The sequence below is a fragment of the Eptatretus burgeri genome, chromosome 1, assembly GCF_056783735.1.
Source record: "Eptatretus burgeri isolate ZD-2024b chromosome 1, Ebu_testis_v1, whole genome shotgun sequence".
Classification (NCBI taxonomy): Eukaryota; Metazoa; Chordata; class Myxini; order Myxiniformes; family Myxinidae; genus Eptatretus; species Eptatretus burgeri.
In genome coordinates, this window is record NC_140961.1 from 58,219,539 (window position 1) to 58,235,275 (window position 15,737).

At 42.3% G+C, this 15,737-nt stretch overlaps 1 protein-coding gene across 2 annotated transcripts; it reads right to left on the bottom strand.

The window, feature by feature from the left end:
• Positions 1 to 6,214: 6,214 nt before the first annotated feature.
• On the bottom strand, positions 6,215 to 15,732 carry RPS9 (ribosomal protein S9). 2 transcript variants are annotated; one of them, XM_085885278.1, is made up of 5 exons: positions 15,667 to 15,732; positions 12,081 to 12,193; positions 9,588 to 9,710; positions 8,127 to 8,313; positions 6,215 to 6,490 (listed from the first exon to the last, which is right to left on the bottom strand). In XM_085885278.1, the coding sequence occupies exons 2-5, from the start codon at positions 12,175 to 12,177 to the stop codon at positions 6,310 to 6,312; spliced, it is 588 nt and encodes a 195-aa protein (XP_085741404.1). In that variant the 5' UTR covers positions 12,178 to 12,193; positions 15,667 to 15,732; the 3' UTR covers positions 6,215 to 6,309. The 2 variants fall into 2 exon arrangements, with proteins under 2 accessions (XP_085741404.1, XP_085741413.1); XM_085885287.1 differs by lacking the exon at positions 15,667 to 15,732 and adding an exon at positions 15,032 to 15,177.
• Between the last annotated feature and the right edge of the window lie 5 nt (positions 15,733 to 15,737).

The following is a 15,737-nucleotide window of genomic DNA, read 5'->3' on the forward strand; positions in this document are numbered from 1 at the left end:
CAAGCCATACTGCCAAGGTTATTATATCGATAAACGCTGTTTGATTTCCCCCCCTTGAAAAGGGACAGCAAACAAGCACGTTTGATGCATTTCATTTGGACACATGTGCAAGCAGATGGTCTGCAGTGCAATCATTCATTCAACAAACGTTCCCTTTCAAATTCACTTGCTTCCACCAAAATCATCCTGAACGGGTTTGAGCGGCCATACAAATTATCTACAGGTGGCACCTTTCACGACAGGTTTGCTGGCAATGGCAGCTTTGGCCAAAATGGCAGGATTTGCATCAGTGTTAAATACTGTCGTAAGAAGTGTTTTTTTTTCTTTTCAGGTTCATACAGGAATCCTTAACGAATTACCTTTTTTTTTTTTTTGGAAATCTAGCATTGCAAATGCAGGCTTGATTATTTGTAAGATTGGGTAAGGGAGTGGGAAAATCAGTTTTATGCCTTAAAATGTACAATCCACATGGAACTTCAGAACAAATAAAATGATGGTTATTATCTTGTGCTTTCACATCCTGTTGTGCCTTCCCGTGTGAGATTTGTATCATTTTGCTACATATCAGAGTATCCTTCTGCCTTTTGAAATGAGAGATAGGTTTCAGTTTAAATGTTGGTAAATCGGTAATACGAGGCGGTTCTGCGTTCGTTTCACTGAATGGGGGTTCTTCATTGTAGTATGACGATTTGCAGGTTCAAATTGGGAGCCTGCCGGGAAGGCAGTGACAAACCACCTAATGTATTTCATTGCTCAAGAAACCCTCACAGGCCCATCCTTTCAAAGGCCAGGATAGTTGCACACCTGTACTCGTTTGTCGCCTTATTCTCCAGATTGTGGAATAGTCTGTTTGTTGTCTTGTCCTATAAACTTACTGACCATCACTACCTCGTGCACATCCACAATCTCTTCGATATATGCTGGCTCTTTCCCATTCTGTATTCTCTGTGTCATTGGTATTCGTTTTTGTATTGTTCATCATTGTGGAAGTCAACTCCCTCCCCCCACACCCCCCCACATACCCTTTGGTCATCTGAAAACCTGTTGCCCTTTGTCATTAACCTCCTCCCTGAGCCAAGACCTTGTATTAATTAATTTGAACAATCGGTATACCTATGACGACAACCGCTATAAATACATAAAAGTATGGCGTTTGACAACGTAGATGCAGAAAGAGCCCCTTCAGAAAGTATTCACACCCCTCGACTGTTGCCACATTTTTTTGTTACGGTCTGAATTAAAAAAAAATTGTCACCGATCTGCACAACATACCCCATAATGACGAAGTGAAAACATGTTTTTAGAAAAAAATTAAAAATGAAAAGCTGAAATGCCTTGCGTCGATAATTATTCCACCCTGAGTCAATAGTTTGTAGAAGATCCTATGGCAGCGATTACAGCTTCACATCTTCTTGGGTATGTCTGTATCAGCTTTGCACATCTGGATTTGGGGATTTTCTTCCTTGCAGTCAGTGTAGTTCCATATTCTTTCCATTTCCTAATGATGGAGCTCATTGTGCTCTTGGGAACTTTCAACACTCCAGAAATTGTTTTATGCCCTTCCCCAGATCTATGCCTCCTCACAATTCTATTGGAGTTCTACAGACAGTTCCTTGGATTTCATGGGAGAGTTTCTGCTCTGACATGCACTGTCAACTGTAGGACCTTTTATTGTTACGAATCTGGAAGCTGACTGCACACAACAGCCAGAGTCCCTTAGATCAGTTATATCAGTATGTGTTTATCGTTAGGGTCCGGTCCCTAATCTAATGGGGATTAAATGTTCGTGCGCTGCGGAGTTATTTTGATAGTCAGGATTTTCTTTTACATTTTTACATCACTTACATCAACAACAACTTTTCAACGACGACACCTGCCTTCGCTTCCTTCCACCATCCTCTACCGGCACCATTGCACGCATGCGGGTCAGCACGTACGTGGGCGGAGTCCAATGTGCCAGGCGGGGTTTCTTTGGGCATTGGCGTCTTGGATTTCACTCCAAATACGGGCATGACACCTCTCTCAGCCAATCGGAGGGGTGCAAGCACGTCTGCCACCTCTCGGCAAATGGGGAGCCAGCGCAACATATTGCTGTTCAACTTCCTGGTCGAGGGGCGGAGACATGAGCACCTCCCCCCGACCAATCTCGGACGGCCGGGAGATCGCCCGACACACCTGTCCAATGAGGTCAGAATGACGCGGGACATATCCCTCCCACCTGTGAAGAGGGAGAGATAATTGTGTGGGGGCGATCAGGTGAGTCAGTCGGTCTTCCTGCCTGCGAGCGAGTGGCTTCCCGCCATGTGGATCGCCTGCCTACGAGCCGGAGGAGGATCGCTTGCTTTGCCTGCCTGCCTCGTCGGAGGAGCGTGCCAGCACCCGACGCTACCCTCCGTCCCTGGTCCTTGGAGTGGCATCGTGGTTGCGGGTTCGAGTCCCGCCGGTCCAGGACATCGAAGACCACACGAGGTGGACAGGTCCAAGATAGCTCTGGTTTACAGCTCATCTACCCTCGAGATGGAAACCTTCAATAAAGACCCATTGAGGTCCATTTTATTTTTGGGTGTGCGTGTTTGTGTGTGGGCCTGTCTTGTTAAGTGCTTTTGCTTGTACATTGACTTCATTTCTTATAGTCGGATAACTCCGGGCTTTGTGCGTTCCCTACCCCCCCCCCGCGCCCCCATTATAAATAAATCCCGTTAAATGTTTCAGCTCGTTTCTGTGTTTCTTTCATTGGTTTAGCACGGTGTGTGTTAAGAAATTGGGAAGCGGCAAATTGTGCATTTGGACCGACGGACCTCGGTAACCATCCGCTCGGGTTACGCACGGTTCGAGCACGCTAACGGCTCGTTCCGCTTGAGCTCCACAGAGAGTGAATTTCCCCGGTAGTTTGGACGACGTGGCTATTTAGGTAAATTGAAATTGGCAATCGACCCTATCCCACGTGGTCGACCTATTAGCGATCTTCGGTCCGATAAGGGACCCGTAGGCTCCGGAGTTACGACATAAATTCCGGGTGTTCGGTGGAGCCGACTCCACTGCGCCATATAGCGGTCGTGCTCGCCACTGAAACTCGGCCCCACAACAATATAGAAAGATGCCTTTCTTTCTAAATCATGTCCAATCAATTGGATTGGCCACAGGTGGACTCCAACCAAGTTGTAGAGACGTCTCAAGAATGATCAAAGGAAATTGGATGCACCTGAGCTCAATTTGAATTGTCATAGTAGAAGTTGAATACTTCTTGACAAGATATTTCAGTTTTTCATTTTTAATTTGTAAAAACATGTTTTCGCTTCGACATTATGGGGTATTTTGTGTAGTGACAAAGAAAAATTAATCCATTTTAAATTCGGACTGCAACACAATAAAATGTGACAAAAGTCGAGGGGTGTGAATACTTTCTGAAGACACTGTATGCGCTATGTCTAATTTAATCACACAAGGGTGAAGAGATGACATTGGACATAATTGCACAAGCAATGTAAACATCAAAATTTTTTAAACCTGTGGTTAAGTTGGATAATCCAGGGCTGGTTTGGCATGCTAGGTGAGGCCCGAAGCCTTGGCACATATTTCAAACCACAGGCGATGCTGGCAAACATACAGGAATGAGTGGGAAAAACTGACAACATTAATGTTGCAAAATCAACTTGCAGTTAAATTAGATGTGCTAAAGCTTAAAGAGGGCACTATATTAAAATATCTCACTGACCAATTACAATACCCTCTTCCTTTGGGAACTGGTGAGGCTGATGATGCAAATATTTCTGTCTTCATTGCTCTGCAACCTTGGCATGCATGGTTTACAACTACCCAACTTTAACAACCATCTGATGAGACATTGCTGTTCTCCCATGTGTTATCTCTTTCTAATATTTAGACTTCAATTGCCATCATGCCAGTTAACTAAAAATACAGTTCACAGTGTTGCAGCCAAAGCCTTTTGCAACACAGCTACTCATAGATTTGATATCAAAATTCCCAAAGTTTGTCATGGTCTTCCACTTGCTTCTTCGAATCACATCCAAATGAAAGTGTTTATGTTTGGTGGTCTACAGAGAGCCACCAAGGTACCAATGTGTATAAAGTTGAATCTGGTCTGAAATTCACTTGTTTTGTCACAGTTACCACAGCATATCTGGAAAAACCTAAAAAAATTTAAATGCAGGAAAATCTCATGCTTTCACCAGCCATCCATACGATTCAGCTACTTTCCTGGCTAACCTCTGGGAGAGGGTGCAGTCTCTGGAGCTCCCAGACTCGGTCTTCTCTCACCCTGTATGGAGTAAACTATGCCTCCAAAATGGCTGACATCCCAGTATTCCCCAGAACCATGCAGCTGTTTCATACCCCATCCTCCAGTATTCCAAGACTATTACCCAACACTCTCGCCAACACACTCCAACCCATCCTTTCTGCCACTTGTCCACGACGTCAAACTCCGTTTCACTTTGATCCTGTTACACCCAAAAAATGGGCCTTGGGAAAAGTTTAATAACTCCATTATTATTCAATCAAACTTCACAAAACTGGAAGATCATACTACTCACTCAGCCAAGATATTACTGAAAATTTCAGTTGCTACAAACAAGCTGAGTACCATGAATGACCCCGACGTTGAATGAAAGCTTATTACCAAATGATGTTGATACTTGGGCAGCCGACACCAGAAAATCCGTTTTTTGCCAGAATTATTTTACATACTTGTAAGAGCATGTCACCAAACCTTCGATAATATAAGCCAAGATCGGATAGATGCTACCGATAAGCAGTCCACTAGGAGGACACGGTACAAGGTCAAGCAATGAACGGAAAGCATGTGGTGTTCCTTACAATAACCAAAGGCTATTTGAATTGAATACATTTTCCTCATGAAAACTGTTTCTGCTCAGATTTTACGAAAATTATCTACGTTAAGACTGTAGCTACATCAGAAGGTCCCAAAAGTGAAAACAAAAATCGAATAGAACTTAAGCTAGTCTCATGAGGCGGCATGGAAGCCAATGGAAGCCTCCCCTCGGTGCAATGCATTGCACACAGACCGAGGACACAAAACATTCAAATTTCACAAATCTTGATGCAACCGAATGTTAATCAACCTTAGCGACTGCGAAAAGTGAAAACAGAAATTAAATTGAACTTTAAAAAGAAAAACAATTTGAAAACCACTCCGATTGACAATCAAACATCAGGGTCACATGGGCTGAGCAGACCAATCACAGCAATGCCGTAAACGTGAGAATGAGGAGAAAACAATTTGAAAACCCCTCATATTGACAGAGCCAAACGTCAGGGTAATAAATATGACAATTTTAGAATGAAAGTACTGATGACGTTGACATTTGATATTCTCCAAATGGGCACCATTTCGCTCATTGTCGAGGGCCACACGTCGAGCAAAGTTATTTATGACTTGTATGCAATGTTAACAGAATTCTCAGCTTTCTTTGCTGATGTTGAGTTGACAGCAATGCCAAAGATATTTATTGGGATTGTAGGTGACTGAATCAGCAATATTCTCACGTGAGCTTGCCGATTTTGGTCGGCCAGAATGGCCTCCTCCGTTTGGTGAATTAGTACATGCTGTCTGCTGTCTGCTGTCGTCAGTACAGGTGAACATGCTGTCTAAATTTTATCACAAAACCTTTGAACTTGAGACTTGCGAGCTGCTTTCCTTGTTCCAAAATGTGTGCAGAAAAGGCACATTGCCCATGAAAAAAAAAAAGATTGTCCACAGATCGTTTTCTACAGAAAATGACTTCAGGTGTGCGGCCAAATGGCATATGAAAGTCAGATTCAGGAAATTAGTCACTCTCCCTTAACTCAGTTCAAACCTGAAAATAAATGAAAGGGAATGACAACTCTAAAAGGTTATTAACCTTTTCCTGGAGCTAACTTTGGTTACCCTGTAGCTACTCAAGCAGAGATTAGTGTATAAAATGTGCACAAAGTAAAATTTTTGAGCTGTGTGGGGTATATAAAATTGCTTTAGGCTCGTACCTATCACATACATGAATACATGTACTTTTGCAATGCTTATCGAGTTATGGCCTGGTTAATGTTTACTTCACACCTATGGATGCAAAGTTCAAAAAAACAGCTTTTGCCTCAAATTACTGGGTTTGCCCATTTTGTATTCCCATATTAACATATGGCTCGTATATCATCCAGAATTGTCTGTCTTCTAAAAAGTCAGAATAATCACACATCATTCCATAGCAGCCACCTTTTATTCATACGAAAAGGCTCATGGCCGGCAAGCTGTTAAGACATTTGATTGAAGGTAGCATGGAGCTAAGAATGAGATTAATCCTCTTCCTCATCATCTCCTCCTCCACCACCACCACCCTGAGCCTTCCTCATATTCTTTCTCTTTACACGTCCTGGCCTCCCACCACCGTATGGCGAGCGCAGGGAGAAGTCGATGTGTTTTTGGGAATCCAAACGCACGATGTACGACGGGATGTTCACGACCTGCTTGCGCACTCTGAAAGATAAGCGGAGAACACAAATCCATATCAGGTGTTGTACTCGAGTATGAAAACAATCCCAACCAATTCAACATCTGCACACCATCAGCAAAATCAATTTAGGATTAATCAATGTTCAGGTATAGAAAAAACAGGTAAACAAAAAGCTTTATTAAAAAAAAATATATATATATAAATATTTAATTGGATATGAAGGATTAATATCGAGTGCTTTGAGAGGTTTAATATCAAGATACTTGATAAATCTCAAAAACATACCTTTTGCAGTTTAGTCAGCTGGAGTAACTCAGTACCACGTCAGCCATTCTGGCAACATGAACTACAACAGCTAAAGACATAGCACAAGGTATACGGACAGGCCGAATTGACCTTGCAGAATTTTTCCACAACCAGACTCTTTGTAACTACACGAGGAATCTACCAAAGCAAAAATATATATTTTTAAAAAGCATCAATATTAGCCACCGGATCGCCAAAGTACAACCACGTAAAAGTGATTGGGGGGGGGGGGTGTATAGCAGGTCAAGCGATATGGTTGAAAATGTAAATCAATGTGCTTTCAATGAAAAAGAAAAACACGTCATCCCGGTGTTTCACAGGCAGGGCGGGGCATCAGAGTGTGCAGTCCCTCGGATGGATGTTAAACTGGGTGCCCCGTGTGCTGACATTAGTTGTTGGATGGCAAAAATCCCATGGTGGCCTTCGCGAAGCGTAGGAGAGCAATCGCCGGCACCATGAACAAATTCCTGCCCCAACTACACAGCTGGGAGGATGGCAAACTGTTCAGCATGAACCATGGCCAATAAACTACTTCGGCAGAACCAATGCTCTGTAACAGATGGACTCAGGGTTCGCACAGCCGTGGAAGACCAAATTTACAGTTTTCCAAAACAATTTTTTTTTCAGGACCCTTTTCAGTTTCCTTCTTGGAAACCATAGTTAAAAAATCAAGAAGGCAATGATACCCAAAATTGATTCCACAGGACGCAGTGCTGATGCGGAGGAGATAGGTGCAGTAGAGTACTGTACATACTACGTGTCTCAGTTACCACCAGTACAGCAGCAGCAAAGACACTGATTTACAATTATGTGCGTAAAGTTAAAACCCCCACAAGAAAGTCCCAGGAGTCAAATATTTTTGGTCTGAATGGATAAATGCCAGAGGCAATTTAGATACAACTAGGGCAGAGAATAAAAGAACTTTAGAGAGGATCAACTCAGGAATAATTTAGCAACCAAATTTGCACCATGCAAATGGGGGGGATTAGGATCAGGTCCAGACTGAGAAATTTTTTGGCATGGCTTTCATGGAAAATCACTGGAGGGGGAGGAGGGCCTGGCAGATTATTTCTGAATACACAATTTTCTCGATTTGCCAGGAGTTTCAAGGACTTGGCCAAGTTTCTTTTAGGACTTTCCAGTACAAGAAAATGCTTTTTCATTTTTCCAGGAATTTCAAGAACTGTGCAAACACTGAGAGTATAGTGCATTGGATCATATTCAAAAGCCAAATAAATCTTGGCAGAAGCATTCAAAAGTGGAACTTCACCCCGTCTTTGTAAACATGCACACACTTATTTTGCTTTGAACGAATGCAAACGTTTTGGTCTACGTCCATACACAAGAGCTCACCTGATGTGGCGCTGACGAATCAGAACACGAGCATGATGGATGGATTTGGCAAGGCCGAGCTTGAAGACCTGAGTCTGCAAACGGCGCTCCAAGAAGTCTTCTACTTTGAGTCCCAGCACGTAATCGAGCTTCATCTTGCTCTCATCAAGCACACCGATGCGCACCAATCGGCGAAGCAAGGCATTGCCTGCATAAGCACATCACCAAAACGTTCATTCGTGTATTTTGACACTTGTTGAACAATTCCAAATGGGAGGTTGGAAAAGTCCCAAATTGGACACGACTAAAATTCAGTGAAAGACTGGAAGAGAGACAACACTCCACTGAATGCAATATGAAATGCACAAAATAAATGTCAAAAAAGGTGCAATTGTATTGTTGCCGTCGGCTGAGCGAAACCAGGCGAAGTTAAACTGGAGATAAGTCAATGACTCGTCATCGCAAATCCCCATGCATCCCACCTAAAGCAAAGTTGAAAGATGGCAAAAAGTTCCACCAAGAATAACCCAATATAAAATTTTTGGGTTTTTATCCCCCGCCGCGTGGCGGAAGGGGGATATTGTTGTCACCCGGGTCGTCCGTCCGGCTGGCCGGGCGTCAACATTTATAGCTGTGAGTGCGATAACTCATAAACTGTTCACCATATCGATTTGAAATTTGGGTCACACATGTACCACCTGAAAAGGAAGAACCCTATTGATTTTGGGCGTGGCCAGATCCAAGATTGCCGACTGGGGCGGCCATCTTGAAAAAAATGTTTCAATGGCAGGGGATTTCCCATCTCTAATGGGTATATTTTTTTCTTTCCAATCTCCCTTATGCCAAATAAATCTTATTTTTCTCTTATGTCCCATTTTGACCAAGTCCACCTGGTGCAGAATAAGGGTTGTGGGGGTCAAATGATAACAATAATAATAAAAAAAAACATGACTGATTGCATTCATAAAGTTTCATTAAAATGTGCTCATAATTGCATTTTTGTGGTATTTGACCTTTTGATCACTCTACAGGGAGGTGTGGCCAAAAATGATAGTGCTCTTGATACTGCTCTTGCACCTTCTTGCCATGTGGTGATCACAATTACCAAGGTTGGTGAATTTCTGCCCAACAATTTAGAAAGAGATAGCATGACGGCCGGACAGACGAACGAAGCCAATTACAATATATCCCCATTTTTTTCTTTCAAAATGCATGTGGATAATGATGGGGTTAGGCTAACCAGGAACATATAAAATCCCTATGTGCTTTTATAATCGGCAATCTTTTTTTCCCCAACATTATTATTCGAAGTCATGTAAAGTTCTACGTGCAGACAGGGAAAGCAGGTATCGGATTCTGACAGGCAGAAAACAAAATGGAATGAAGGAGTTGTTCCTCTGTAGTCTCAGCCTTCATTGTACTCTTCAAAAATAATTTATTCTGACATTATGAACGCAGTTTCTGTTCAAAGAGTACACTCACCTTCAAACAGTCGTTTTGGATCTTTCTCCTCCAACATCAACAGCTCACGGGCAGCTTTGCGGATCTTGGCGAGTGTAAATTTCACTCGCCAGACCTCTCGCTTGTTTCTCAGCCCGTATTCTCCTGTGAACGACACCGACACACACAATTGCCATAAATTACCAACAAGTGCGCACATGAGGACGAATAACATCGACCAGCCTGGAAGACCCGTTGCTTTGATGACAGGTTTAACCAAAAGGCAGCACACTCATCACACTATTTGAAAGCCTTTATCCCTGAGCAGGGGTCAGCTTTTTAGGGGCTCCAATCATGGTACCCTTTCTTGTGGCAATGTTTTTACAGCCGGATGCCCTTCCTGACGCCAACCCTTTCGTCGCCTTCGACCCTGCAGGGATAATTACCAGTATACTGGTGCTCATTTCGCCAAAAAGGCAGCACACTGCACTTTACAAACATATTACACATCTATCTGAATCTCAATGAGGATGTAAAATGAAGTGAAGCATGCGGATCTTTTTACCACACTTATTGTTATTGCTGTTGTCATGGCTGTGGTCGTTGTTGGTGTTGGTTGTGTGCTCCTACCATGTACTATGAAGGCATGTTACAAGGTATTGCCTCCTACTCTTTCATTCGCAAAAGAAAGTTGTGTATGGTGATTTGTCCAGCAGCATTGTCCTTAATAAGCCTGGCCCATCATTGGACAGTACTCGTATTAACGCAATCCTCGTCAGACACAACTTTCATTCGTTAGGAGGCACGTCCTCTCCTGTTGGAAACTCTATAACCGCACTGACGTCGTCGGCTGCCCTCTGCCATTTTGATAAATGTAGCACCGAGATATCCATCGTCAGAATCACGAAACTTCACACCCATGACCAGAACAACAAATGTGCTGACTGTTTTGTTTCATTCAAATATCTTTACCGGTTTTAGAGAAAAACAATACAAGGTATTACTTTTAAACATCCCATTGCATTCCATATTTTTGTATCGCTTCAACAAGTATTCCCATAAATAATTCTGTGTCGCTCCTTCCATGGCCGCCACACATTATTAAAAATGGTCCCTACTGTCGTAGAATAATAACAATATCCCCCTTCCGCCACGCGGTGGGGGATAAAAACGGAAACATTGGAACTGTTACATTAAGTTCCAAATCCTGCTTAAAGGATCACTAATGATTTTTATGATTAAACTAACAAGATGGTTTGCAACTGAAACTTTTGTTCCAAGTAAATGGATTAACTTTCCAGTGGCACCATTTTTATTCCTGTACATCTCTATGACAAGCAGGTGCCCTTTAGAATAAAGTGACACACACACACACACACACACACACACACACACACACACACACACACACACACACACACACACACACAGTTAACCAACTATGTGCCATGCCATAAATAGAAATAAAAGTCGCATAAAAGGTTGATAGATTATTCCGTTTATTTAATGAACGAGTACGTGCCTGTAAAATAAAATAAAAAATAAATAAATATTCAAACCGCGAGCAACAAACAACAACCACACAGGCCGTTTCTTCGCTCTCGCGTGCCAGTATGTGCGTGGCGCAGAAGTTCGCATATCACAGTTATGATGATTCGCAATTTAGGTTTTAATGGCCAATTATTCAATTAGCGCCAACGTATTTTGCCTTTTCGCAATGTCATCGCAAGGAAAAGCAAAAAGAGAAGAGAAGAGAGAAAAAAATTACTTCCTGGTTCGGAGCATACCAGCACTCTGATCTTACCGAAATTTATGCACAGTCTCATATGAAAATGATAACTTGCGGCATTGTGTTTATCTTTAAATGCGCAAAAGAAATCGAGAAATTATTAGAATACACGAAGTCATCATTATCCGCAAGCCCGTACGTTGTAACCTGTAATGAGGAACGTGGCTGTGCTTCCCTTCCCCATCAGCCATGCCCACGCAACAATATGTCTTGTCATTGGTTTGGTAAATAAATGGCCATAACTTGGGAACCACTTGTCCGATTAATATCAAACCTTGAAAAGGCACATCCTCAGGTCCCCAGCAATATACCTGGCAAGTTTCAATTAGATCGGACCAGCGGTTGTTGAGAAACAGCGTTCACACACACACACACACACACACACACACACACACACACACACACACACACACACACACACACACACACACACACACACACACACACACACACACACACACACAGCTGGAATTATAGATAGATAAATAAATTAATAATAAAATGAACAAATAAAACACCCAGAGAAGGATCATATACAGAAGTGAAGCAATATGAAGCATGATGCAAATGGAAGAAAAACAAAAAACAGAAGAGGAAGAATAAGAAGAAGAATAAACTCGAGAACTATCATTAAAACTATCTGGGCGAGTCGGTATGACGTTTGTAGTGCTCGAACCACCTCAGCACGGCTTTAATTTCCAGAGAAGTTAAAAACAGTCGAGAGCAGTGGGGATTCTGCAACATACCTATAAGCTTGAGCTCCTGATCAAGTCGAGACTTCTCGAAGGGCCGGCGGGGAGTCACATAAGTCTTGCGACATACCCAAGAACGAGCGACGGGCATGGTGGCTTAGTGCAACCTAGAAAAACAAGAGTGTTAAAGAAAGAGGATGGTGGGGTGGGAGCAGGTTGTTTCTGATACACACAGCACGATGTGGCAATTTACTTCACAATGCAAAAGAAAACCCCTCAATAAAAGAAATTAATAAATAAAGAGGGAAAGAGTCAACTTGACCCATGTAGCCCTTCTATGCTCTTTACACCAAACATGTTTGCAATCTACCAGTCTCCTGTGTGTGCAATCATTTCAGCTCAAACTCTGCAGATAGAAGCCAATCGTCATAGCTCAAACGATGCAGCCTTATTGTGCCACAAAACAAAGCATCCACATAATGATGAGGAATCACAAAAATTCCTGTACAATGGTACTATCACCTCCTTCATTAGATAAACAAGAAAGAGCAGTTTGCAAACCCTCACCAGCACTTCTTTTGAGTGGTGTATATTTATAGGTTGTAGGGTAAATCCAACATGGCTGCCAAAGCATGTGACAAAAGACATCATACGAGTGAACCTTTCGTTCCTCACGGACAGGCAGTCATACATGTAAAGTTTCGCCTCGATCTGTTCATCCGCTTCAGAAGATTTATTGTTATTTTTTAAACAATATGGCTGCCGAAACACGTAAACCGATAACGTCATGATATTTTTCTTCTTCTGTGGACCATTTTATCCCGATGAAAAAAAAAATTCATACCGATAGGGATGTGGCATTCTCCATCGCCAATTATGACGTCACAAAAAAACCCCTCATTCCCCATGAGTTGTACTTCCTACATGCCAAGTTTCATTTTTTTTTTTTCCTTGGTGCGGTTTTGGAGATACAGAGGCCCAAAGTTTTTTTTCCAATATGACTGCCACACCACGTGACCTGCTACGTCACAATCATCATCGAAACATTCTACACGAGTAGTCGCAGCAATGGTGAAAATTGTCTCAATCCGACAAGCGATCGCGGAGAGAAACATGAAAATTCTGTGCAGACAAACAGACTCAAATGCAACACCCTCTTCGAATCCTTAAAAAATATCTCCTCTTACGAGTACTGTGTAACCAAAAAATACTATTAGCATTTTTTTTTGTATACCTTGTCGATGCTCGTGTGAGAGCTAACACACAACGCACAGCAGGGGGGACGGGGGGCATGAGACAAGAGGGGCGGGAGAGGGAAGGACAAAACAGTGGGGAACAGAGACATTAGATCTGTGGAGGGAGAGGGATGTGGCAGGGAACATAAGGTATACAAGATGGACATTACAGGGACTTTCAGAAAGGAAAGCTGGGAATTTGAAGGAGGTGGATTTGGGTGGATTATCGGGGGTAGAAAAGATCGAGGATTTGGATGGGGGATGATAAGAGGTGGTGGTGAACAGCTGTTTTGAAGGCCTGGAGGGAAGAATGGGAATGAAGAGTGAGGGAGTTTATTCCAAAGGCGGAAAAAAAAGAAGAATGAAAGAGTAAAGGTGAGCAGTGATTTGTGATTTTGGTAGTATTTCTCATTCCTGCCTGACATTGCACTGCAGCACAGTCTCCACAACGACCACCATTATCTCTCGCATGTAATGAATCTTTGGTTTAACTACATTGTGGTCACCCATCCACAACACACAGTTCGTTACCACATATAATACGTCGAACATTGCTACGTCATCTCCCTTCCTCCTCTTCTTCTCCCCCCCCCCCCCTCCATAGTAGCCTGAAATATCAAACCTATACAAAAAAAATCAAGAAATTCCTTTTCTACCCAAAAACGGTACCTGCACCGGGAACATCTATCTACCCCGAGGAAATCAAATCAAAATCCCCGATTATTGAAAAGTATGGTCACGTTAGAGCCATGCAACTCGAGTTTCAAGCATGTGTGTGTGTGTGTGTGTGTGTGTGTGTGTGTGTGTGTGTGTGTGTGTGTGTGTGTGTGTGTATGTATGTATGTGTGTGTGTGTGTGTGTGTGTGTGTGTGTGTGTGTGTGTATGTGTATGTATATACATGTGTGCATGCATATATATATATATATATATATATATATATATATATATATATATATATATATATATATATGTGTGTGTATATGTATGTGTATGTATATATGCATATGTATGTGTGTACATGTGTGTATGTGCACGTATGTATATATATATATATATATATATATATATATATATATATATGTATGTGTTATGTCTGTATGTATGTATGCGCGTGTGTATGCGCGTGTGTGTATGCGCGTGTGTATGCGCGTGTGTGTATGCGCGTGTGTGTATGCGCGTGTGTGTATGCGCGTGTGTGTATGCGCGTGTGTGTATGCGCGTGTGTGTATGCGCGTGTGTGTATGCGCGTGTGTGTATGCGCGTGTGTGTATGCGCGTGTGTGTAAAACGTGTGTGTATGCGCGTGTGTGTGTATGCGCGTGTGTGTGTATGCGCGTGTGTGTGTGTAAAACGTGACCATGGTTTCTTTCCACTTTTAAAAGCGAACACGGTGTTATCTATCAAAGCTCCAAGATTTCAAAACCCTGACCTCTATTCACTAGTTAAAACAAGGACAAATGTGTCCACGAGCAGCGTCCTCAAGATTTTGTCGGCTAAAAAAAAAATAATAATAAAATAAAAATAAAATTTATTTTCAAAAAAAACTTCCGATATTTCGTCACGTGCCTTGATTAAGCCAATAGCGAAACGCGTCATAATGTCTTTACGTATTTACGATATATCGTGTATTTACGAAATAAATAATGTAATTACGGAATTACAATACGATAAATGGAATAATCTTTAAATAGTAACGTGAACTTTTTCGAAACTTTAAAGCAAATGTCCGAATATATTTAAAAGTTCATGATAGACGCTCTCAAAAGGCACCGTCTATGTGAGGATGTGAACATGTGCTCAGTATTTAAGGAGATCCGGATCTTGTATATACAAGAGTTGAGTCCGAGAGATTAAGGTTTTGTCTTCACAAGAAGAACAACGCCGAGCTCTCCATGAGCAGCGTTAGCTTCGCGAGACGCCGCTAAAAAGGAGGGGGGGGATAACAAATGGGGTCGTGAACGTGGCCCAGACGCTTGGGTACAAAGCTGAAGGTAAAGGTCGCGAAACACAGTCTGACAAAATGTTTTCACACAACTACGACCACCTACGATTCCCCACAAACTCCTACATAATCCTTAAACAGATTTTAAATCCACCCACGTTAAAAACAACAACATCTACTCCAAACTTTGTTCGAGTTCATCCACAAACCGTACGTTCCATCAACACCAACTACAATGTCCTCTTCTTACTAAACGTAGGCTAGCGTTTCACCTTCGACAAGGCCCGAAAGAACGAACAGCAATAAAAATGAAGCATTAAAACAACGACGAACATATCATACGAAGCAAGACAATCGTGCGAGCTGGTCGTGATTTTTTAGCATTGAACTGACGGGTAACATCACTCATATTTCCATATATTTCCATAAAAAAACGAACAGCACTCATAGCATGGACACTAACCACGTGCCACGGCCCCGAAAAGAAGGAAAGTAGTTCTCAAAGAGCATTGATATCCGCGGACGTATCACGCC

Coding starts and splice junctions, on each gene's coding strand:
- RPS9 (XM_085885278.1), bottom strand. CDS start 12,177: ATGCCCGTCGCTCGTTCTTGGGTATGTCGCAAGACTTATGTGACTCCC. Junction 8,314..9,587: donor TCCAAAACGACTGTTTGAAG/GTGAGTGTACTC, acceptor GTGCTTATGCAG/GCAATGCCTTGCTTCGCCGA. Junction 6,491..8,126: donor ATTCGTCAGCGCCACATCAG/GTGAGCTCTTGT, acceptor CTTATCTTTCAG/AGTGCGCAAGCAGGTCGTGA.